The following is a 27,260-nucleotide window of genomic DNA, read 5'->3' as shown; positions in this document are numbered from 1 at the left end:
TGCACGAATAGCAGACGGGCTAAAATTGAAGAAAAAAAAACTGAGATCGAAAGAGTAGGAGAGAGGGCTTGAAACAGCTAGACTGGCGCGCGCGCACACACACACACACACACACACACACACACACACACACACACACACACAGAGAATGCAATGACTTTTGAGGCAAAAGAAGTGAATTCTCCCTTGTGGTGACTCTTATTCTTGTTCTCCTCAAAAAGAAAGAGGCGGAGAGAGAAAGTAATTAATTTCCCTTCAGTGCAACGTGAGCGCAATTTAACAGCTGAGAAAATGTCTGATTTCTGATGGGAAACACAAAAAAAAGTCAGAGCCATTCCATGCCTAGGTACTAGCATGCTCCAAGTAATGACAGAATATAGCTGAAAACTCAGGGGGGAGGTCTTAGTTGCAGTAAAACCAAAGGAGATATGACAACTGTATTGGTTTGCAATTGTGACAAAGGTAATAAAACACATGTAATATGCGTCCACTTGTGCCATACACAGGACAATAACATCATGTCTATTTGAACAAACACTTTTTTGAATCCTCCTCAAAATTTTAAACCAAGTACACTATAAATGCAAAAAAATACATTTTCAGTTTTTTTATTTTTTTTTATTTTAATGGTTTATTTAAAAGGGGACAGTGCAGTTTCATAAATCACATTAACAAACATGGTTAAAAAATACAGAATTAGCCAAAAGGCAATTTTTCATCTGTAGTCCCCTGGCCAAGATGTAAAAAAAGCATTAAAGTACGCACAAGAAAATACATTTACAAGTCTATGGCAAATTAACTACAATATACGTAACTACAATATAAATGACACTGTAAAATAACAAGGTACACTGTACCTGTTACAATAATAAGACACACAAAAAACAAATTTTCAAAAAGGCTATAGTATATAAAATATATAATACAGCTCAATAGGCTCGGCTTTTAATGTTGGCAGACATAATTGTTAATGAGCCAAATTTTCAATTTCAACCATTTATGCATATAGTACCTTTCAAATGCAACATTTTCTGAAACAAAATGTATACAGAGTTGCAACTTATGTAAAATGAATTTCAATCATTTAGGAACAAGCCATATTTATACAGTCGTGGCCAAAAGTTTTGAGAATTACGTAAATATTGGAAATTGGAAAGGTTGCTGCTTAAGTTTTTATAATAGCAATTTGCATATACTCCAGAATGTTATGAAGAGTGATCAGATGAATTGCATAGTCTTTCTTTGCCATGAAAATTAACTTAATCCCAAAAAAACCTTCCACTGCATTTCATTGCTGTCATTAAAGGACCTGCTGAGATCATTTCAGTAATCGTTTTGTTAACTCAGGTGAGAATGTTGACGAGCACAAGGCTGGAGATCAGTATGTCAGGCTGATTGGGTTAGAATGGCAGACTTGACATGTTAAAAGGAGGGTGATGCTTGAAATCATTGTTCTTCCATTGTTAACCATGGTGACCTGCAAAGAAACGCGTGCAGCCATCATTGCGTTGCATAAAAATGGCTTTACAGGCAAGGATATTGTGGCTACTAAGATTGCACCTAAATCAACAATTTATAGGATAATCAAGAACTTCAAGGAAAGAGGTTCAATTCTTGTAAAGAAGGCTTCAGGGCATCCAAGAAAGTCCAGCAAGCGCCAGAATCGTCTCCTAAAGAGGATTCAGCTGCGGGATCGGAGTGCCACCAGTGCAGAGCTTGCTCAGGAATGGCAGCAGGCAGGTGTGAGCGCATCTGCACGCACAGTGAGGCCAAGACTTTTGGAAGATGGCCTGGTGTCAAGAAGGGCAGCAAAGAAGCCACTTCTCTCCAAAAAAAACATCAGGGACAGATTGATCTTCAGCAGAATGTATAGTGAATGGACTGCCGAGGACTGGGGCAAAGTCATATTCTCTGATGAAGCCCCTTTCCGATTGTTTGGGGCATCTGGAAAAAGGCTTGTCCGGAGAAGAAAAGGTGAGTGCTACCATCAGTCCTGTGTCATGCCAACAGTAAAGCATCCTGACACCATTCATGTGTGGGGTTGCTTCTCATCCAAGGGAGTGGGCTCACTCACAATTCTGCCCAAAAACACAGCCATGAATAAAGAATGGTACCAAAACAGCCTCCAACAGCAACTTCTTCCAACAATCCAACAACAGTTTGGTGAAGAACAATGCATTTTCCAGCACGATGGAGCACCGTGCCATAAGGCAAAAGTGATAATTTTTGAAGTGGCTCGGGGACCAGAATGTTGAAATTTTGGGTCCATGGCCTGGAAACTCCCCAGATCTTAATCCCATTGAGAACTTGTGGTCAATCCTCAAGAGGCGGGTGGACAAACAAAAACCCACTAATTCTGACAAACTCCAAGAAGTGATTATGAAAGAATGGGTTGCTATCAGTCAGGATTTGGCCCAGAAGTTGATTGAGAGCATGCCCAGTCGAATTGCAGACGTCCTGGAAAAAAGAAGGGCCGACACTGCAAATACTGACTCTTTGTAAAAATGTCATGTAATTGTCGATAAAAGCCTTTGAAACGTATGAAGTGCTTGTAATTATATTTTAGTACATCACAGAAACAACTGAAACAAAGATCTAAAAGCAGTTTAGCAGCAAACTTTTTGAAAACTAATATTTATGTAATTCTCAAAACTTTTGGCCACGACTGTATATGGAGTGAATGAAAAGATTGCAATAATTTCATCATATTGGCTTGAATGTCTCTAATTCCCACACTTCCTTTCACTCTCTCCCTGTATCTTGTCTCACTGTTATTCACTGATGTGAAAATCAAGTTGACACCTCAGCCCGAATATTTTCAACACCATAATTCCATTCAACCACCAACCTACACATTCAGACGATTAATAACCTGCCTATTAAACCCATTACAGCCAATCATGTTTGACCTACATTTATTATGATCTGAGAATAATCACTGAGGCAACACCTAAACACAGCAAGCATTCTAGAGACCAATCAGTCTCTCTCCTAATTGGATAAATGGAGCTGGTAAACTGAGGCCCTGCAGTTCAAAGGCCTCCGGGGCTCTTCAGTTTTCTATTAAAATGTTTTGGTAAGAACATAAACACATATTAATTGGCCTAATTGTTGCTTCTCGTTTATATGAAATACAAACAGCAATAGGCTGGGGTTTTAGCAGAGAACAATGCACATATAAAAGGTTAAATGAGGTTATATGTCTAATTCTCTGCCAAACTTCATCAATGTCCCTGGCAATGTTCTCAGTGTTGATTGTGTTGAAAAACTTAAAAGCTAATCAGTGACAAAGTAACACACCAGATCAATCAGTTCCACTGGCCTTCTGGAATTCCCCTAGGTAGACTAGTCAGTGCACACTTAGTAGAAGATGTGCCTTAACTAGAAGAAACACTCAAGATGACGTGCTCAAAAGTAACGCCAGACATTTTCACACTTTAAAATATTAACCTTACATTATATACAATTTCAACTTTGCAAGGAATGAATGTTTTGAAAAAAGCAAAAAAAAAAAAAAAAAACGAAGAAAAAAAGCTATTATTTTAATTTAATATATAAAATTTGGCTGAAAAAAAAGAATTACAAATAATTGGAAACTTTCTGTAGAGCATGATATTTCAATATTTCAGCAGAGAAAGCAGGCTGGGATTTTAGCAAAGAACTCTTCACTTATCTGAGGTGCTACTTTAAATGCCTAATCCTCTGCTAAGCTTCATCGATGTCCTTGACAACATTCTCAGGTAGAGATGGCAGGTCAAAAAACCCATAAGCTAATCAGTGACAAAGTCGAAGGTTTCCTGTGACCATCTTCACCTTTCAAATGCAGAATTCCCCTAGAGAGGCTAGTCAGTGCACTCACTTAGTAGAATATAAGCCTAAACCAGAATCAATGACAGCGTGTGCTGAAAGCATATCCAGACAGATCCACACTAAAATCACCAACATACACTTCTGAGAAAGAACGAGAGAGACAGGGAGGTTAGAAGAGGACAAAATATGGAATAAAGCGGGTCTGTTTCACTGAACTACGTCCACGCAAATCAGCGTGAGAACAGGAGGGAAAGATGAGAATAAAATAATATGACATATTTTCCGCCCTCCCGTATCCAATCATCCTTTAAAACACACCCCAGGGGAGATGAAGAAAGACCGCACTGGTGCAGCCATTCTCCCTGCTTTCAGAGCATCTGCCCACGCCGCCAAAAGACAATCTGTGTGTGTTTGTGTGGAGGGGGATCCTTAGACAAATTGAATGAGTTTGCAGTGGTGCCATCAAGCTACGCCACACTTCAAGGCATCCACCCACTCCAATGCTCCCCCACCTGCAGGAAATCTCCCTGCCACATGCAGAAACACAACAACTGCACATTTAAGGGTTAGTTAGTGTGTGCACATCCGTTTGAGTCCATCAATGTGGAAATTCTCATAGTCATTTGCTGTGTTGGACCAAGTTGCACCTTTTAACTCTGCTGGGCTCCATCTCAGCCTGTGACAGTTAATGGTTGCCTACCCACACACATAAACATACCACTCCAACCGTGAGGAGCTTTTAGTTAAATAGCACCAAATAGTAAAAGGCTGCCTGACTGTGGAAAGAAAAATCATCTTGAATGAAATATAAAGCCTTCTTCAGTTGTTTTGCCTCATCTCTCTAAATGCAAAAATAGCAGACAGTTAGCAAAACGGCATTGACAGTTGCGGCTCTCTGGGTGCTGTATATATCAGAGATGGCTGGCTGGTAATTACCAGCCTTTAGCTGGACAGAACAAGAGTGGTCCCTTTTGTTTTCGGCATGTTCGTACTTCAATGGCTACAAAGCTTCTAATCTGTCAGGCTGGCACTGGGAAGGAGACAGGAAGTAGTGTTGCCGAAGAGATGGATCTCTATTGATCACTGTAGTATTTAGGCATTATAAGTGCATATTGACAAACTGAATATGCTCGTACTTGTGATTGTAGTTATATTTAGACATGCTAGCTAGCCCAAATGTGTTTGTAGGCTTATGAATAGGATTACACATCAATGCACAGGCATAAACAATTTGGCATGCAAGTGCACGCACACACACACACACACACACACACACACATTCACAAACTGTCTGACAAATTGATTTGATAGGCAACAGACGACCACTCATTATAGGGAGGGGCGAAAGAGGAGTAAAAAAGGTGGGTGTAAAGAGAATTTCAGGGCATAAACACAAGCTCTCTTCTTCTGAAAGGAAGAGTAAAGAGCAGATCTCTCTATCACAGAGAAAACAGCAGAAGACGGGCAGCTGCACAGAACTCCCACGTTAGCCTGTGGCAGATAGTTTAGGTCCTGGATTCTGATTGGTTAATAGGGCTTCCAGTCATGCTAAAATACATTTAGACTAGGGTTGGGCCAATAGGGGATACCATCACACACTGATGGTGTTGATGTCAAGCCGACATGGTGATCCCCCCACCCCACCATACCCCCAGCAATCAGAAAATGACGTACACGGAACCCCTAAAGGGAATAAATACGAGAAATCCCTCACAGTTATATCACTGGGTAATTATACTACATATATTTCGGGCATCAGGGAGCCACTATTATGCCTGACATTGAAACTACTTTTCAGTGCACAAACTTTTTTTTTTTAGTTTCACTTTCACTTTCGAGATTTGCGATTGCATGTAACATTTGTCTGTTTATACTATAGAACGGCAGTACTTACAACAAATTTTACAAGATTAGATATTTGTCAGTGGTGATGAGGATTTGCAAATCATTCGCCATCATCCTCAGTCATCACTCCTTACTTGGTTTATGTGGTAAGCTAAGTTTTATGTACTATAATGAAACAGAAAGCCGTTACACCGTGTCTACACCGAACGTGACAGTTGTCGTGTTACACTGTGCCGCATCAGCTAAAGTCTGTCTACACTGGACACGACAAAGCGACACCTGAAAATCATTTGAAATTTGTGTCAGCAAATTATAAATAGAACATGGCATTCGGTTTTTTTTGTCTGGGATTAGTTTTTTGTCGTGTAGCACTGCATCCAGTGTAGACAGCCTCACTGATTATAATAAGTTCTATAATCTGATCTATATATAATGAATCTCTATTACACGTAGATCAGTGGTTCTATAATATTTTGTTGTGCCGCGTCACTCGCGTCTGGTGTAGAGACCGTGTTAGGAATCATTATTTGTTTTCTGTGCATTATAGGGATTCATGCTTCGGCCACAATCCCTAACCATACCCCTGCTGATGTCATCGTCCATCGCGGTGTTTCACTGTAGACATCATCCGATGCCAATTTTGTAGACATCACCCAACCCTAATTTAGACAATGATGAGTTGAAAAGTTAAGATGAGTTTAAGTGATACCTACAATGATAGATAGATAGATAGATAGATAGATAGATAGATAGATAGATAGATAGATAGATAGATAGATAGATAGATAGATAGATAGATAGATAGATAGAATGGAAGGAAGGAAGGAAGGAAGTACGGAGGGAGGCAGGGATGATTGATTCTATGTGAAGTCCAAGAAAAAAAAAAAAAAAAAACATTTTTAGGTGAACTAAGTTCTCTCTAATTCAGTTCTATGTGTCTATGGTTCATTGCTGCAGCTCAAAATGTCCATGTGCACAAACCAAAAGTAAACCCGCATATGCAAGTCATCAGTATATCCAGAGTCAGTGTGTATTAAGGCAGCTTACACTGGTAAAATGCAGGTCGACCCTGGTGAGATTAGATCATAAGTCTTTTCACAGCATAAATACAGATGCATAGTACCTCTGGCCTCCTACCTGGCCAAAGTCAATTACATTGCTCAGCAATTTTCTGAAACGGATCTCCTGTCCATGCCATTGGGCAAGAAAACAGCTGATAAAGAAAGCAAGACAGAGAACAGATATCTAAGAGCTCGACCAAACCAGGCAGATGTGGCTCAAATAAAAACAGACATTTCATTATCCTCTGAGTTCCTTTTTTAAGGCAATCCTGAACTCAGAGCAGGGAGGAGATGCAGGAGATGAGCCCTTAAAAGGGATTACTCCATAATTAACATCTTGTTTTTATATTCATCAAATTAAAGGGATTCGTGGTGGAATTGTGTACACTCCAGACACCGCTGGGTCATGGATTGAGAATGAAACTGGCACGAAAAGGATGGACTCGATTAAGCCTGAACATCAGGGAAAGGGCGAACCATGTAATGACTGCAAACATATTTTCAGCTAAAAGCAGAGAGAAATCCTAATACACCTTTCATGGGCTATAACTCCTGGATGTGTTCTGCAACATGTCTATGAATAACCTGCAGAAATCCCTTTATTATACCAGTTTGAATTTAAATGCTAGGTTGGTTATTGCTGGATAGATAGTGCTGGTCATGTGCAGACATAGACATATAACCAACACAAACATTCTTAAAATAAATAAATAAATAATAATAATTATTATTATTATTTTAACAATAAATAATAATAAATGTTAATGTAATGTTAATTTTGTTCACCCTTAAAACAAATGGAAATGTGTAAATGCAATCATTAATAATTATTAATAATTCAGATATATATGTATATCAATTTTATAATTAGAAATTTATTTTTAAATGATTTTCATTTAGAAATGAAAATATTTATTTTAATAATATATACATATTAGACATTATATGATTTACTTATTTTTTTTTATGACAATTTTCAAGTTAATCAAAAAAAATGTTTTTATGACGCAAAATTCATAGTTATCTAATAGTCAGAATTGGTCCCCAAAATAAAGTGTGAACAAATAATAATAATATAAAAAATATTTAGCAAACTAAATATTTATACAGATATGACCCGAAGTGTCCGAGCCAGGTCTGTTTCTGATTGAAAAGTGCTATTTTTTGTAAAAAAATTTAATACATTGCTATTAGGCAAGAACCCCATTTTAGTTCTGTGGCTCAAGGGGTCTATAAGGTCAGTGTTGAGTACAACTCATTCTTTTCATTCACTAAAGATATCGCATGAGGGATAAAAATGGTGAGCGGAAAGAAAGCAGTAAAGATGACTGGGAGGGGGTGGGAGTGAAGACGTGTCATGCCTGGCCTTTGGAAGAAGTATAAATGTCTTATTAATATTCATTGACCTACTGCCTAACTTCCACCGTTTCCCCTGTGCCCTGCCTAAGAAGTGATAGAGGTTGTTCGGTTTAAAAAGACAGGAGAGGAAGGGATGGGGAGGAGAGAGGAAGGACAGAATCCAGAGACATAAAAGTAGGAGCCAATCAAGAATACTCAGTGCATAAGAACACAAGAATACTCTAAAACTGAACCTTTTGGTTCATTATAGCAAAATTGTATTTGTATTTTTATTTTATTTTTTGCAGCATTTGGTAGATATGGGTTTGCCTATGTTATGTTACAACATATTTGTTGCGTTAGTATATATATATATATATATATATATATATAAACATACATACAAATTTTGTTCGAAAAAAGTAAAAAGAAAATGAAATGAAACCTAAGAGGGAGATTTTCAGGTAATGCTGACACATCCACACATACCAAATCCTTTTTTTGCTGCACACAAAGATGGCGGCTCCCGGCTGGAGGGCCCTTGAGTTTCCTAAGAATGATACTCCAGGGCATAATCTCCGTACCTCTTCAGCGCTCTGTGATGGCGCTGCATGCTTGTGTGTCAGTGCAAAAGTGTGTGTCAGCATGACTGCATGCAAAAGCCAAAGGGATCTGATGTCTCTGGATCTGTTTGGAGCTTTGGTTCCACGACTTTACAAAGATAATGCAGCAAGAAAAAAAAAAGGTCTGACAGCTGCAATCTATGGGAGGACAAGATCTGGTGATACAGGAAATATAGGAATTTTCCTGAAAATAGCACAAGTTGATAAATGACCACTGTATATACACAATACTGAATGCTATATAAACATATACTATCTTCGTGTATTTAGCCTTAGATTAACGCATTGAGTTATACAAACTGTGTAATGTGAACCATACTTACAGAATCAGGAGATCCCAATCAGATTAAAGCAACAGTGAAATGCGAGCTAGCTTTTAGCTTAATTCTACTGGTTATGACAGAAACTAACTAGAAATATCAACCAGAAATGTGAAAACTGTGAAAACCATCCACCGTTTCCTCAATATTCGCATAATTTTTTGCTGCGCACACCTTTGCGCTCATGCTGACCTGGCAGGTATAAACCAGGCTCTAAACTTGAAATGCTGCGCAGTTCAAACGAGTAGCGCGGTTTCTTTATGCTTTCAGTTTAATTTGCTGTTTAATATTTCTCAAATGCTATAGAAATGACTGCACTTATGAGTTGAACAACACAGTGGTCACGCACAGGCAGAAAAATAACGATGTTAAAATTAAAAAAATTACTATGTTGCTATGTGTAACAGTTTGAACCGTGCATGAGGTCTTAAAGAGACAGCAACCTTAATAAACCTGCTGCAGTCTGTCATTAATGTTTATTTATACATTGAAGGCAAAGTGTTATTTTAAAGTTAAATAGATTATTCTGTTTCTGTGGTAATGCTGTACCTGAATATTACCATTAAACCTACCTGAAAAACAAAGCACAGTTAATTTTAGTTGTATCTTGTTATTGTATTTATTTGTGCCATTGCTTGTCATTAATCTATTCTTATTTTATTACTTACTGTTTACTTATCTCTTTTAGTTCAAATAAATTCAATTCAGATTTAGAATTTTTTTTAGGATATTCCTCACAATATAAATATGAATCAACAACATTATAAGTTGTAAAACAAAAATACACTGGGTGACAAAACATTTAGGTAGGACGATTGTAATTTAAAAAAATATGAATCAAGAATACTCAGTGCATAAGAACACAAGAATACTCTAAAACTGAACCTTTTGGTTCATTATAGCAAAATTTTATTTGTATTTTTATTTTATTTTTTGCAGCATTTGGTAGATATGGGTTTGCCTATGTTATGTTACAACATATTTGTTGCGTTAGTATATATATATATAAACATACATACAAATTTTGTTCGAAAAAAGTAAAAAGAAAATGAAATGAAACCTAAGAGGGAGATTTTCAGGTAATGCTGACACATCCACACATACCAAATCCTTTTTGCTGCACACAAAGATGTCTAAAAAAAGTCTCCTATATTCACCCAGGACGCATTTATTAGATCAAAGTAAAAAAAAAAAAGAGGAATTAAAAGAAAAGTATTGGTCAATAGGTATAAGTATAAAGCTTTAAAGTCCAGTTTTCGCTATTAACTACTAACGAACCATTAACTGCAACTTTTGCCTCAATAAACTCCTAATTTGCTACTTATTAATAGTTAGTAAGGTAGTTGTTAAGTTTTGGTCCCTATAAATTGTTAAATTCATGCCTATAAAGTGTTACAAAAATATTATTAAAACATAAAATAACTTTTTACTATTTTAATACATTTTAAAATATAATTTATCTTTGTGATGGCAAAACTGAATTTTTGACCCCAAACTTTTGAACAATAGTGTATATGCATAATTATTAATTCATAAAAAATGTACTCATACATTATTACATAATCAACAAACTATGACAACTGTATAGGAACGCTACCAACACAGGCAAAAACCTCCTTAAATATTGATCTTTTTTGTTGTAAAGGGGCAGCAGGGGCTGTTTCCAATAACACAAAATCACAAGTTTAGTCTGTCTCTCACCTGATCCATGTCCACTGTAGCTATAATATGAAACATCAATATCTGTTGCACAGTGAGAATGCAAGCATCTGAAACTACACTTTTGCCCTCATATGCTAAAGAGAAATGTGAACTTCACCTCAGAGTATTCTTGACATGCTCCCACCTGGAAACATGCATAATGCCATTTAATATTTCAATATTTGAATAATAATAGCCATTAGTGTTGAGATTGCAGTATCTTCCACATATTTAATTAATTATGCATGCGCACAGGAGGGGTTCGTGAATATTAAGAGAGGTGTTAAGGAGGTACACTTGAGTGCACTACAAGGTTCAGTGTTTCTGTGGAAAAACTATTTGTTTTTCAGCGAACCAGAAGTCATTACATCACCAACTAACACAGCAGGGGCAAAATCACCACACCTATGATAATAATAATAATAATAATAATAATAATAATAATAATAATAATATGGATGGGATGTACACTAAAAATGTTAGATAAAGGAAAAAACAGTGGACCTGGCAACCCTGGCTTGAACTACAAGGGATTCATAGGGTCATACAGGACCTGTGATACCTGAGCTCATGCGATTTTGTTCGACACCCCTGCATTCTATATAAAAGGCATTTTCTTCACATGCCAGTCGCAGTCTGGCACATTTTTGATGACACTTTTGATTGACAGGATATAATCAGTCCTGATCATCATTATTGGCTAATATATCGGTGCATGCATAGTTTTGATTGTGCCACATGGAAACTTGCCTGATTAGGACAGTGTAACAGATTGTTAATCATGCTGACATGAAGTGAAATTCTTGCTATTCCAGAAAATGTGTCGTCATCTTGCTGATGAAAGCAGACATTAGAAGATGAGTAGACTGACTATGAAGTGCATATGGTGGGCAACAGCAATAAAATATTTCCATTTACACCATTACACCATCAACACAACACAAACAAGACGGGATGAATCCATGAATTCATGTTGCAAATGCAAAATTCTGACTGCACCATCTGTACTGTATGTCAAAGCAGAAACTGAGATTTGTCAGAACAGGCAGCATTTTTTGCAATCCCTGCCTCTGCCCAGTGCTGCATTTTAAAGAAGGCGAACCTGGTGTGGTCTACTGCTGCTGTTGCTGTGCGTTCAGAGACACTTTTAATGATGACACTGTCTTAACGGGTGGTTGTTTTCCAGTTACCGCAAAGCTGCCAATGTTTGTTTTTCACACCATTGTCTGTAAGCTCTAGAGACTGCTGTGCATGAAAGTCCCCAGAGATTAGCAGGTTCTGAGACACTCAAACCAGTCCAGGGAAAAATACACACCAGAGGTGGAAATTAAATCAGTAAATGACTGGAGTTTGATATTCTGATCCTGTCTTAAAAGGACAGATATTCAGAGGAAGGTCTCTACAGAGAGGGACAAGAACTCACACTTACAGCATAGAGGAGAAAATGTAGATCTACCTTAATCAAAGAATGTAGAAAACCAAATCAGCTGTCTAACTTGTGTCAGAGTCCTCTCTTCAATTTCTGTAGGTTTGAGCGTATGTCGATTATAGGACTAATGCACGGTACAGTTCAGTGGAGTGAGAAACCTCTCTGCAATGTTGTTAAAAACCATCCTCAAATGTTATTAAGAGCAGTCAAACAGTCATTCACGCACTGCTGGAACATATTGACAAGAAACTCAATGTATTCACCCTCAAGGCAGCAAAGGTCATTGAGACTGTGGCAGTGTGTTAAGAGGTGAAAAGTGCCTTGATCACACACCAAAAACAATAAACTCAATGTACAGTCACTGCAGTGTTTTGAAATCAACAAACACATGTACAAATGCACTCACACAAACTTATCAATTCCCAATGGTCTAGACAGATTAATGTTCGAAACTGCCAACTATGTTTCTATAGCAGCATAAAAGCTTTAAAATGTTAAATCTCAAAGTCAATGCTAGAAAAAAGAAGAGAGCCAAATTAAAAGAAAATGCCCAGTTTTACCTCACCCGCTGAAATGCAGTGCAATCCACTACTAATCATGTGACTAGTTCAGAACACAATGTATGAAGTCACTGGACAAACTTGAACCTGCATCACCACAGCTCCAACAAGACTCCACACCTGTTCAAATCCAGTGATATAGAATTTTGTTCATTTCTATTTATGTTTGATGAAACACCACTTGACTCCGTTAAGCTGTGAGACCTCACTGTTAGCATTATTGTATGTGATTAGCTGTTCAAGCAGACCCTTACAAAGGCAGAATCTGTTCCTCTTAGCTTCAGAGGAAAAGAGAGCGAGCGAGATGGAGAACACAGAGAGAAGTACCTGGAGCATAATTAAATATTAAGTCAGCTCTTTGATTTATGCAGAGCCAGAAGCCAGAGATTACCCTGTGCTCTCAATGTACAGCTGATCCAAATCCCAGCGCTGGGGGACTGGAGTTTGATATTCTGATCCTGTCTTAAAAGGACAGACATTCAGATGAAGGTCTCTACAGAGAGGGACAAGAACACACTTACAGCATAGAGGAGAAAATGGAGATCTACCTTGATCAAAGAATGTAGAAAACCAAATGAGCTGAAGTTGTAAAAGCTTAGACAGGGACGATCATAAAAAATAGTACTTTTGCTTTGCTTTTTCATAGATTAATATTTTAGGCAAGAAGATGAAAAATTCTTACAATTAGAGCAGTTTATCAGGGACATAAACCAGGATTTTTTCCAATCTGCACTCGATTTCCCCATGCAGATTTCACAATGGGTTCAAGTTCATCATGCAAATTTTCCACATTGACTAACTGTTTTTCACTGATAAACCATTGACAAGGGACCATTTTTGTACTCAAGATTTTGCTGAAATTTCTCAATAGTTGAGATGAACTAGGGGAATACTGAACTCTTAGAACTAAGAGTATGTCATAGCATGCTGAATGTACTTTCCGTGACTTCCCCCCACCTAACATTTATGACTCTGAGCACCCTTGCATCCACATACAGTTTGAGCACATGCTAATGGAGCTCCAGGCCAAGGACAGAGGTCGTTGATGGATCACGGCTGTCTGTGTGTGATGAGGTCCACATAAAACCCACTGTATCTTCTCAGTGCTGCCATAAATCTGTCACATGTAAAACGGTTTCCAAATATAGCCCAGGTTCAGTTTGCTCTTGATAACTGAGAACATTACGTCAAAGCTTAGTCACCTTTAAGACACTGAATACCTGAAATCAAACTCTGGAAACCAGAACTCAGACCTGTTTAATATTATTAATAAGTAGGACATGCTCCTGGATCAAAAGCCTTTGTTGTACCTTGAACAACAATCAACCAGTGCTCTATGATTTTAGGACTAAGGTAAGGACCCTCTCATAGACACTTATACAATCATATACCAAGATGGTTTGTTTTACTATCAATAGGAGAAACTATGGCGCGTAGTAAGTCCCACCTTCTAAATAAAACAGCCAATCGCAAAACGGTAAAGTCATTGAGTCACTACAGATGTCATTAGAATATCTGGTTCCCATAGAAACAGTTAGTGTCCTGAGAAATTCTTGGGACTCCACATGTGCATTGGCTTGACGAACCTCAAATAAACTTTTTAATGATATGTGAAGATAAGAAGATAAGTCATTTAAATGCAAATTTGGCAAGCAGTCTTTGAGATTTTAGTATTTCACAATTCAGGTAGATAGGAATAGGTTGTGCATGCCCAAAATAGCTTCCCAGAGTCATTGCGAATATGGCCGCTGAGTGAATTTACTTTTCTTGAAAGGGACTTTGACAAAGTCAACAAAAATAGAACGCTAGAAACTAGAGGAATTTCAAGGAATTAGAAGAAGAGGAAGTCTCACTAAGACCTTGGAAAGTTAATGCAAGAGAGTACAGCAAGTGAAACTTACTGACACCTGAAGCCTGTGAAGGGGGAGAGGATGTAAGCGGGGCCCTGGGCTGTGCCAAGGAGGCGGGGTTAATGACAGAGGAGAGTGACACATGTGAAATAAAAGAGCGCTCGTGACAGACGGGAGCTGACACACTGACAGTGGGTCTGATGTCACATTACACTGACATTTTGAAGGCACACAAATGTGTGTGTGTGTGTGTGATATTTTTTAGGAGTCAGAAAAATCTCAGCACACCAAAATGACACCGAATACAAGCACACTTACATGAATAAATAATTCGAAGTGCAAATATGACATACAGGTACATGTGACACTGAAGACTGGAGTAATGGCTGATGAAAACTCTGTTTTGCCGTCACAGCAATAAATGACATTTTAAAGTATATTAAAATAAAAGCAGTAATTTAAAATTGTAATAATTCATAATATTACTGTTTTGATACTATTTTGGATCAAACAAATGCAGCCTTGGTGAGCATAAGAGAGTACTTGGAAGAAATAAAAAATCATAAATATACTAGGTGCATTTACAAAATTTGGTGCATTTAGCTCTTTCTCTGTAATCAACAAACAGCCAAATACACACACACAGAGCTGGATAAAGATATTAAAACAGCACTGCTAAACATGGGCATATTAAAGCATGCACTCCGGGGGGAAACAAAGACCTTGTTTTAATGACCACATTAACCCCAGTCATTATTGTCTACGGTTAAACACACACAAACACACACACACACACACCCTCCCCATTTAACCTGAGCACTGATGGCTTCTTAACATGACAAATGAGTCCAGATTATCATGTTAAGGGACAATGGTAATGATAACACCCCATGTCTGATCCCAAACACACATGCCAGTGTCCTCAGATTCATTTGCACCCATTACATCAATAACTACTTCAGAATACAAGTAAACAAGGGAGTCTGGGACACAGACAGCTGCCAAATAAAGATTCTCAATTCAGACTGACAAAGCTGCTGTTCTCTGCCAAGCGAACAGTAAGCACTCACAGGGATTGTGACATTTTGTTGCCGTTAGGCTAAGACGGATGGCTAAAATTAAGAGACAAAAATCCACCGCCCTGCGCCACCGGGATGAGGATCTAAACACAAAGTCACTGCGCTGCCAAAGGGGTAGATATCGTTTACATAATGCCTGCAGAAATTGCCAGGGAAATGCAGATAATGCAGGTCACTTCAATCAAATTTCTTTTAGAAACATCTGAGTGAGGTCAAACACATTTATGAGAGAATTTACAATATTAATAAGTTGTTCTGGAGAAGTTCATGATTTGTCAAACAAACCATTTGATAGCAGCTTATTAGACAACACCAATCACTATCGTCAGTGACACAGAATGAGAACTTAAGCCATGAGAGGCCTTGACTGCTTGACAGCATCTATAAAATCTGATTGACCACAGATTGGGTGCCACTTCATTAAAGGGAAATTGATAACAGGACAATCAATGAAAGAAAAAGCAACAGACAAATGCAACAATCAATCTCTCTGCAATCACATACAGTATCACATAATAAATGTGGTAGAGGTCGGCCGATATATCGGGCCGATATTTGTCATTGTTTAATATATCGGCATCGGCCGATATCCGTGTTTAGTAGCGCCGATTTAAAGTCAGGCACGTCGGCGGGCAGCCCCCTGTTATTGGCGTGGTGGAAAGTGCTGCTGCAGCAGCATGTGAAGCACCCCAAGCCAAAAGTTTTGGAAGATTCAACAACAGTCCTAGGAGATAAAGGTAGTCAGAGAATTTCACTCTGTAAATGGGGTGGAGAAGTTGGCAGCTCTAACAAATACTGCAGCATGACGTTACCAAAGTAAACTGTCTCTGACGTTACTCCGCCCCGCTCACAGACAGCAGCGTGCTCGGACAGACAGCTGTCTTGGAGCTGCCCAGAACGGTGAATGACATTTGTTCGGAAGCATGGTTTGATGCAGACAATAATCAGTTTTCCATCCAACTCATTTGTATTTAGGGATGTCAATATTCGATAATTTCCATGATCGATCGTCGTTTAAATTAATGATCAATTAATTACTTTAATGCTGCAAAATGCGTCTGCAGCGGTATTATTATTATGTTCAAAAGCCACTTGGAAAAAAAGCTTTCTCACCCGAATTAAAGGGGTTTTAGTCTGAATAAAATGCTAGAAGCAGGACTATAAAATGAATAGATGTGATTATGATAATTTGATAAAATGAAGAGAGCGCGCCATACGTTGGAGATCATTTTACTTTGTTGACTGTTCCCCGTCAAGGAAGACTGCTGAATGCGCCTCTTTAAATGGTTTCGTGGTGCTTGTTGTTGTATTTTAAAACGCAACTGCAATGTTTTCAAATGACACACTATAGTAGTGGTGCAACGGATCATCATTGATCAATATCTTCGGTTCGGCACACACATGACCCCCGGATTGATTTATGAAAAAAAAAAAAAGTTGCGCATGTTCAGTCCACACTCAGTGGTAATGGCGAGCGGGGGAACGGAGGAGCTTGAACGGCCAGTTCATTTTGGATTCCCTGTCAGATATAATGATGAAGGAAAGAGGTTAGAGTTAAAAGATTGTGCCAGATCTTTATGAACAGGAGAAGAAAAAAGTTGTGGATGAACTATCCCGAGCATCCTCTGTTGCGCTCACGACAGACGGGTGGACGTGCAGGGGGACGGAGAGCTCTGTGACGATAACTGCTCACTTCATCACAGCACACTGGAAAATGAGAAGTCGGGCTATTATGTTAAAAAGAAGATGTTATGTGCACTTTAAGTTGATTTCATATATTTTAATTTAATAATTTAATGTTAATAAAAAAAAGACAAAATGTATGTTTATTTGTCTTGGCTTTTTTTTTTTTGCTGATCCGAAAAATGATCCGATCCATACGAGGACGAGCGAGCGCGGGTTTGACTAGATGTATTTGCTCACGTCTCGTTCTGCACATATCCAAATGTTTCCATATTCGCAAAGTATCTGAATGTTAAACTATAATATTTTTTATTTATTTAATGTAAACTAGACGGAAAGATCATCCTCTGCACATGAGCAAAAACGTCCTTGGAATAACAGCAGAGTGGACCGGTATACGGACTATTTAAACTGACCAGTGTAACCTTTTAAATGTTTGGTTGACTGTACTTTATTTTAATAATGAACAGACTGCAATGTAAGTTTGAAATTAGAATGCACTTTAGATGTTCTGTGTCATTTATACCAAACACAAATGTTGCTGGTTGCTAGTGTGTTTGCAGCACTACTGTTATTTATTTTTTATATATTTATTTTTTTATATTTTTCAGTTTAATTGATTTTTATTTCTAAAATTGTATTTATTTAAATGTATATTTAAGTTTACATTTATGTTCCAACAAACTTGAAAAATTCTACTTGATAAATGCTCTAAAACTTTAATGCAAATGATTGACTTTTATATATATATATATTACCTGTTTTATATATTTAATACTTGGTAAGTTTATTGATTTTGTTTGGTTAACTTTGGATACATTTTTTATTTTAATACCGTGTTTTATCGAAATTAAGATTCGAGAGATGGTTCAAGTCAGTGCTCAATAAATGATGATAAGTTTAGAAATGTTGTGCATCCACTTATTATTAGTGTTTCATTTTAGCATGCAAATGAAGGGGAAAACTTCAAGATATCGGCAGCACATATCGGCCATCGGCTGACTCTGACCTCTAAACATCAGCATCGGCATCAGCTATAGAAAAACCCATATCGGTCGATCTCTAAAATGTGGCAACATTTTTACAATGTTGTGTTTCAATGAGTTTATGTATTACTGTAGATATAATTTAACAATAAACAAAAATTTTTGTTATGATTTCACTTTTTGTTAATTTATAGATATAAAATTGTCCATATGTTTAATTTGTTCATTTGAAATACATAAACTAATATTTAATTATAAAACTTGAAATGCTAAAATGTGTTGGTATATGTAGAAACTGAAATTAATTTAAAATAAGTTAAATAATAAATAAATAAAGTTAAATAATACTGTAAATAACTTACTATTTACTTAAAATTCTATACTCATTAATCAGTACAATATCCATCATTCTCAATATTGTTTTATTTAGCAGCAGTTTTAAGTGCATCAAGTTCACATTTGCATCTGGATAACATTACTTACATTTATTTTGATTGCAAATATACAGACCTAGCCTACAGCTACAAAACAAAAACTGCTTAGGGAAAAACTTATAAATATAGAAAATCCATACTGCATATCTGGGACCCCAAATTTTAGGGTTGATCTAGCAGTTCACTAGAATGAACTCAAAGATCCTATTTATAGGAGTTACCTGTTTTGAGTGTAAAGGGGGAACAAGCAGTTGAGTTGATTGTCAAGGCAATTTGTGAAAACGAGGGAAAAAGTGCAACCTCAACATGGCAGCAAAAATAAATAAACACACGCACACACACACATACAAACAAAAAACACATGGCTCTATAGAATTTCTCTACAGCTACAATGATTTCTGCTGAGGGTATGTATGTGTCATTTTAAACCTGATGAATGTAATTGAGAGAGTTATCACATTCCACTGACAGTTAGTAAATGAGACAATAAAATCCTACCACTCTCACTCTGTCTGCGATCAAAGTCGTTTCCTCAATCAGACAACCCTGCAATAACCATCCCAGAACTTTCCACTGCTCACACGCGCTGCATCTTCCTCTGTCTATGAGCTTTTACTTTTCCTCTTGTTGATTTTCAAAGGACGGCCCCCATTCTGCTTTGATAAAGTTCAATGTTACCTCATACATCAGGGCGATAAACAGCACTGCAACGTAGCAGAAGTAAACAACAACAGAGAATATACAGCTCAGCAAAACATGCAACAGAACAAACTGATGCGAGACCTGAAATGCAGCTCCTGCTTGGCAGTAGTAAAGTCGCAGTTGCTATGGTGCTGGGCAGGATGGGCTGGTGTGGAAGTTAGGAGATGATTAGTTTGGGATATGGGTGGTATAAATGTTATATTAACAGACACAGACACAGACACACACATACACAATACTGTGGGTCTGAATGAAAACACTACAAAAATAGAAAAAATACCCAGATATAGACATAAATAAAGACACACGTACACCTGGGGCTATCAGTTGATAGCCAGATTCTGTGGCTTGTGATGTAAACCAGCGTCTGCTTCTCAGCAGACAGACATGCAACGACAGCGATCTGTGGCCTGATGGCCATCGCTCAGGGTGCACAGGCCCGGCTCAGCAATCCCAATCAGGATTTAGCCATCTGAGATTGTGGCCTCCATTAGCGGACTCCACGCCTCAGTGAAACAGAGCCAATCCTCTTTTTCTTCCCCCAATCTGTTATTTTTAAATACTCCTCCTCCTTCAGGGCGTGCCTTCTCATTAAAACTCCCCTCCCTTCCCTTCCTTTTTCAAATTAATGAACAATAAAGACATAACTAATTCATTTCATTGAGGAAAACAAAGCTATTGCCAACATTGGAGACCCAGTGTAGAAACGCAGCCAAGCAAAGAAAGCCACAACTGAGACTTTTTTTAAAGAGAAGTGAAGTGATAATTTGTGGAATTAAAGGTTAGACTTCATTCTTAATGTTCAACATGCTCTAAACTAGTCAAATCCAAATCCATGACATGCCAAAAATGGCACTTTCCAACCATAAGCTTGATATTCTGTTGTGTGCCACTAAATAACGCTAATCAAAGACAGATGGGAAACTAAAACTACTTGCAGCAATCTCGAGGGGTTCTGTTTTAACACTCTGGAGTCTAAGGGTATTTTTGGGGCCTGGAGAAGTTTTGTCATGCCCTGACATTTGTGCTTTTTTCAGTTTCTTATAAATATCTAAGTCTAATCTCACTGTAATCAGCACATACTGGGCTATAATAATATGTGAGCAGCATGTATGTACATGATTGTATTTTTGAGAGAAAAAATGTTAGTGAAAAACTAAAAATGTTAAATCACTTGAATAAGGCAATAAAACACATACAGAACATTGGTTCCCGGGACTTTTGAGAACTGGAGCTTGTAGCCTAGAATTTTTCTGTCTAAATGATGTGAAAATCATCTTGTTTACTCACTCACAGAAAACAATATATTGATTTACATTTTCTAAGACACTTTTTGTTGGTAAAAGTCATATGCGAGTAGGCGTCAACTACCATGAATATCATTGTGATTTACACCTGAGAAGACAAAGGCCTGCATAATGAGCTGCATAATGAGCCTCTCAGTCATCTGTGTCACTGAGAGGGAGGAGTTACAAGAAAGAATGTGAGGACAAAATAAATGTATATAACTTTATGTTTGTAGTTTATTTAGAATATATTTAATTATCCCACAACATAATTTAATATAAACTTGGTAGTGCAGTTAAACAGTTTATCAGGAACAATCAAAGTTGACTTTCTAATAATAAAACTGATTGTTATTATTATCATTATTATTATTAATGTTGAAAAGAGCTGAGCATATTTTTTCAGTTTTTTGGGGGGATAAATTGAAGAACAGCATTGTTTGTTACATTTGTTACAATTAGCCTACATTTATTTGTTACATTTATATTATTAACATCAAGCTTTTAAATGGTATAGTATTGTATATTGTTATTGAAACTTCATAATGTTTGACTTAATTATACATTTAGTCAGGAAAAATTACAGTTTGGAAAAAGTCTAACTAGTAAAATGTTTACACGTTATGTGAAAACTAGTATATAAATAAAAATATATATATATATATATTATATAAATAAATAAAAAGAGACTTGTTTATGATCTCTGCTGAATAAAGTGCTTCATTCTTTTTTTCTGAGGAAATCTAAATCTCAAATCCTCAACCACATCACATCTTTTTGGGGTGAATAATGTCTTATTCCTCTCATCGCAAAGCAAACAGTAAAATAAAAAAACTTGAAGAACAGTCTCTCTGCTTTTTCTTCTGTTGTGCGGGCGTATTCAAGCCACGCGATTCAATGAAAGATTAGAATCTGAATAGCGCGTTCAGCGCGGGGGCGTGGTCACATTAGAAGATAATGAAGTGAGACGTGAAAAACGGACATTGAGTTGTTTTCATATAGATTACTTTATCACAAAATATTTATTTTTGGCAGCACTTGTTTAGTTTAAAAATAGACATGTCAGGCTTTCTATAGATATCTCTCTCATGTCTCTTCGTTGAGTATTCACTGAGTTACAGTTCATTTTAAGGATGCGTTTCTAAATGAAGATCAGTGCAGACAAAGGCTGTGGCAGCACACCTTGTTTGTTATCTTTATTTTATAAATGCACAAAGTTTTGTTATTATGTCTGTATACAAAAAAAGTAGACCCTTTACAGATTCGATTGATGTATTGCTCTTATCTGTACGATCAAAACTGAAAGTGTAATTCAAGTTCTTTTCGGGGTTATCAGGAGAAAATGCCTCATAACGCATATATGCGTTAATCGACTTCAGATGGTTAACCTCTGAAGATTGAAAGTTGTATTTAATTATTCTATTAAACAATTGGCAGAGTAATCATCTTAAAGTGAAACCAAACATCTGATAGCATCTGCTAATATAAATATGAATTTTCATGATTAAAGTTTAGTGAAAGAAAGGATTATGTGATTGGGTGGAAATGGATTAACAGCATGTCATTTTGTAATGTGTGTTGAGTGAGATGAGAAATATTATGGAGGTATATTAATGAAAGAAGTCTTTGATTCTGTCATAAAGTTTGTCTATTCATCCAAGCATCTTTTCAATTATCCATCCATTCCTCTATTGATCCATCCATCTATTCGTTCGTCCATCCATCCATCTGCTCATTTAGGGATGTTTCCTTGTTTCATAAAGCCTTATTTCTTCTTTTAAAGGAAAATCTGTCTCATTAATTTCACTTAAAAAAATATATATAAACAAGGTCCTTCTAACGTAGGCAGATCTAAATGCAAATAAAGATTATAGTTCAATTATGTTCTGCTAGTATATTTTTTGATTTCTTTGACTTTTGTAAACCAAAAGTTTAGCCAGGAAAATCAGAAGGTCATTCTCCTAAGAAGGACACTGACAGATTTAGACAGAATTGCTTCTTAGTTCTTCCATATATTCAACTCCAGCTTCACTGGTACATACAAACAGAACACCACATAAAATGGCAGAATGACATGTTCACATCCCCAAAGCAACATGAGGTGAGGCCAAAGAGCATGGATAAGCAGGCAACTGGTAATCCCTGTACCAAATACATCTCATTCCTGCAAACACACACACACACACACCAATACATGTGCAAGAATAGTGAAGCAATTCCTATAAGCACGTGCTAACTCGCAAAGGGCTGCGCTGTATAATGAGATTACATTCACAGTGCCTTACGGAGGAAATAAGCTAATACTGAGTCAGAGATGCGGGAATGTAATAATATTTATGTGTGAAGTGTAAATCGTGTTTTGTGCCAGTGTGGGTATATGCATATTTTTCACCTTTCTATTTGGCCAGCAGGCTTTCAGAACTGCTTGGCTCCTGAAGAACACCAGTAGGTGGATGTCTTGATCGCTGAGGCTGAATGAATGTTCTAGGATCTGCAGGACCTCAAGTCGGGGTCGTACAGGTTTAGAATCGTCCCCACAGAAAGGTCGTAACCATGCCAGCATGTCCTCAGATGTTACCATATTCCCACTGAAATAAATGAATATTAACATTAAATTAAATTAGAATACACACACACACACAATGTATCACAATTATTGAAAAAATATTAAGCGGCACATCACTGATGATGATAATAAGAAATGTTTCTTGAGCACCAAATCAGCATATTAAAATCATTTCTGAAGGATCATGCGACACTGAAGATTGGAGCAAGGGCTGCTGAAAATTCAACAGTGTTATTACATGAATAAATAAAAATATAATAATAATAATAATACAAATAATAATAAAATATATCAATACGGTTATTTTAAATTGTAATCTTTTTTAAATATTTATTATAAAATTATAATACTTTTATACTTATCACTGCATTAAATAAATGCAGCCTTGTTAAGCTTAAGACACTTATTTAAAAAAGTACAAAAAAATTTACTTTTAATTGATGTTGTACATTAAAATGTCAATATAGTTCATCATCAATATAATGAAATACAATTACATTAAGTGTTTTTACAAGCAAGTAACAAACAAGTCATTACAAATTAAGTAGATTGGTCATTTACAAAATATAATAATTGTCAAAATGGGCATTCATTTCATTATGGACTCAGAAATAGTGCTTAAATATTCAATCTTAAATATTTAGATCTTAAATTTATCTTCTTTATTTTCATTTCATAATGTCACTTTGATTCACATTGTTTCAAATGCTCAAATGGATCTAAAAATGTAATTATATAAGCCTTGTTTGAAGCAACAATAAAAAGGCGATATAAGGAAATGCGATTGTACATCAATTTCATCTATTGTTAGTTTGGCTAACAAACTACTTTCACATGTCAAAACAATTGCTTACTTTAGACAATACTATAAACACTGGTTTCTTATAATCATGCTATTACTGCTTCTGCTTTATGTTGTCCCAAACAATCCTATTGAATTACTGAAATATATAAAATATATATGTTTAAATAATAGAAAAAGGGAACATAGCAACAAAGGATATACCTACCCGTTCTGTACATTAGTGTGCACTGCTGCAACAATTCCTTCCAGCACCTTCAAGGGGTCTGAATAATCTTTCAACGTGTCCTTGTCACCGCTGAAAACAAACAACACACATTCGCAGCTTGAGTTTTGATTCAATGTCTTGAGGCTTTAAAGTGGCTTGATGGCTGCAAACTTTGCATGTGTGTGCGAGAAACCGAGGGAAGGGATTTTCATTCAGAGCAATCTTAATGCTTATCTGCTGATGTTCTAGCTGCAGGGCTCCTCTCTTCTCTTCTGGCCTCATCTGTCTCCCTCCATTAAAGGTGTTTGTGTTATGCTTTTCTGCATGAGGCTGCACTGCCTTATTATTTTTCTATTAATAATAGCCTTGTATTTTTACTCCAACATTTCTTTACTACTGCTGCAGTAAACACTTAGTCTGGTGTTAAATAATCTGGCCTTTCTTCAGAAGAATCTTCTCTGTGATGTAAACAAAAGCTCTATTTTGCAGTTTCCTTCAGTGCTGTTGCTGTATATTAGACTTCACTTTCTCTCTTTGGTTAGGTCAATGTAACATAAGCGATGCTTCGATGGGAAAATCTTCTGTCATGTTGCTTCCAAACCATCAATTTTTCAACATCTTTTGTATAATTTATAATATTATTTACTTTAGCTGGATTCTTACAACTGTATCAAATCACAGCCAGTGGATGTGCTGTATAAAACAATAATATCTCAGCATCCCTTCAGTATGCAATGATTTTTAGCATCTTCAGTATTATGATACAGGCTTAAAAAACTTTAACCTTGCTTTAAAATTCACTAATCGCACTTTTACTCCCCAGATATAAACATCAATCATGAGCAGGTTGTAGACCACAGATTCCACCTCCTTTTAAAAAGGATGTCTGACTCCTTATAAAAGAAAACAGGAAGCAAGAAATCTACGTAAAGCTGAGAATACAATTTGATGAAATCAACTTAAATAGTTTTGACAATTTCAAGTGCCCAAATCATTTCATTGTTAATTAGTCATTTGCCCACCTCTGCAAACAAGCAATTAGCAACAGAAGAAAGGAACACGCTTTAGTTATAAGCAATTACCTAGAATATGAACCATCAGCAGAAAAAAAGGGGGAGACTGTGTCTGAATAAAAGCAAACTGTGATCAATTTTAATTTTTCTGACCATCGTTTTCTCTGATTCAGGAGAACTTCACTAATCCCGCTTGATTACAGACTGAGCTGAAATGTCTGATCACAGACTCACGAAGCAGGATGACTAATCAGGACGTGCAGAATGATCTTGGAGATAAAAAAAAAAAAAAAAAAGTATTTGGTTTGAAAAGGCCTATTCACAACAACTTTGTTTTGTTTAAAGTGCTAAAAGTTGGCTGTAAAAATCTGACTGGATGAGCCTTGTTCAAAGCAACCAAAAAAAGGCAACATATGTACATTAATTTAATTGTGTTTAGTCTAATTTACTATTTTCACATGTCAATACTAATTCAAAATAATATAAAAATGTCATACTATACTGTAAAAGACATCAAAATAAAATAAAAAAATTAAAAAACTAAATTTTGAAATTAATTGTTTGTTTTTAAAGATGAACGTAAAGTGATTAACGGATGAAGCAAAAGTAATGTAGTTCATGTAAAAATGTTGAAAATAAGAATGCACAAAAAATACGCAATACTGGCTGACTGGTTATATTAACACAAACATTCATATTTAGTCACTATTATGTAACGTACTGACTAATGAAAGTTTTTTTTCCCCCCACAAGAATATCTAAATGGAAATCCTCTGAGAAATATTTGGCTGCATTGCTGCAAGATTCAATACTTGAAACTTGCTGAATGAGAGCTGTTCCACCAAGTCAAATTATTAATCCCCAAAAAATGATCTGTTCAGACCACTGGGCTCTTTAAATGTTGGTGGCTTGGTCTGAAGCCTTAAAGAATAGGTTCAAAATAACTGCCTTAAAGGGCTTCACAAGTTGTGGTGGAAAATCAGAGATGGGTTCTAAAAATCTAGGCTAGCATTACCTGCTGTCTGAATTGCTAGTATTACTAAGGACACGGTGTTATTAAGAACCAGCCAGCAGGGAAGGTGCCCACCTCCTAAAAGCAGGAGATGAAAGGTAAGAAAAAGAGAGAAAGTGAGCTGTAAAGGAGAGAGATGAGAGGCCAGGGCAGAGGCCAAAGCTGTGTTTAACTCAATCAAGCAAAAACACATCCAGCCAGACACAGGTTAATAGAGGTACAGGCCATAAAGACAGAGACTGAGAGTGGAATAAAGAGACAGAGAAAGCATTACCAGCGATGTATAAAACAGACAGAGAGAAAATGAGGGTTATATTTAGAAAACGACACTGGCAAACAGAAATCGGCGAACTGCAGCTCATCGTACCTGAGAGCAGTTATGATTCGCTCCACTGCGTCCTGGACTATGCTCTCCACCGACAGGTCGCTTGTTCCCACGCTGACTGCGAGCAGCTGCTCGATCCATTCGAGGGGCTGTCCGTCCATGACCATTGTGATGGCCAGATGGCGCACTTTAGATTGCTCGGATCTGGACAGGTCATAAATGCCACTGTACTTCTGCAGAAGCTCCTAAAAAAAGACAAGAATACAAAGTAATTAACACCAAATCATGCTCAGAAAACTCTTTATGCTTCCCATCCTCTGGCAGTAATCAATGAGTAATATGTGTGGAGACAAAAACAAAGCCTTAAGTATCTTGAGAGACATACAGTAGCAGTACTGTACACCTGAAGACAAAGAACAAAACATTTTGTTTGGGTGCTAAGAATCAAGAGGCACAAGCTCATCTCACACACATACAGAATTCCATAATGAGCATTCTTTTCCTACTTACTACCTACTTTTCTGTAAGTAGCAGTGCTACTTTAATTCAGGGACTCTCCTACACTGGTAGGCTGCAGGTAGCAAGGCAACTGGAACAGAGATTTACAGTACACTGCAGTTTCCACGA

At 36.9% G+C, this 27,260-nt stretch overlaps 1 protein-coding gene across 2 annotated transcripts in view; it reads right to left on the bottom strand.

Moving 5' to 3' along the window:
- Nucleotides 1–27,260, bottom strand: part of LOC132092337 (NBAS subunit of NRZ tethering complex) — a 145,556-nt gene that overhangs the window by 20,408 nt on the left and 97,888 nt on the right. For both annotated transcript variants that reach the window (XM_059498516.1, XM_059498517.1), the window contains exons 46-48: nucleotides 26,676–26,878; nucleotides 24,284–24,373; nucleotides 23,100–23,295 (exon numbers count right to left, since the gene is read on the bottom strand). In XM_059498516.1, coding sequence (XP_059354499.1) covers nucleotides 23,100–23,295; nucleotides 24,284–24,373; nucleotides 26,676–26,878 — 489 coding nt within the window. The remainder of the gene's footprint in view (nucleotides 1–23,099; nucleotides 23,296–24,283; nucleotides 24,374–26,675; nucleotides 26,879–27,260) is intronic.

Source organism: Carassius carassius, chromosome 18 (genome assembly GCF_963082965.1).
Source record: "Carassius carassius chromosome 18, fCarCar2.1, whole genome shotgun sequence".
Lineage (NCBI taxonomy): Eukaryota > Metazoa > Chordata > Actinopteri > Cypriniformes > Cyprinidae > Carassius > Carassius carassius.
Note: the sequence above shows the minus strand (reverse complement) of the source record. Positions and strands in the feature narration are given on the sequence as shown.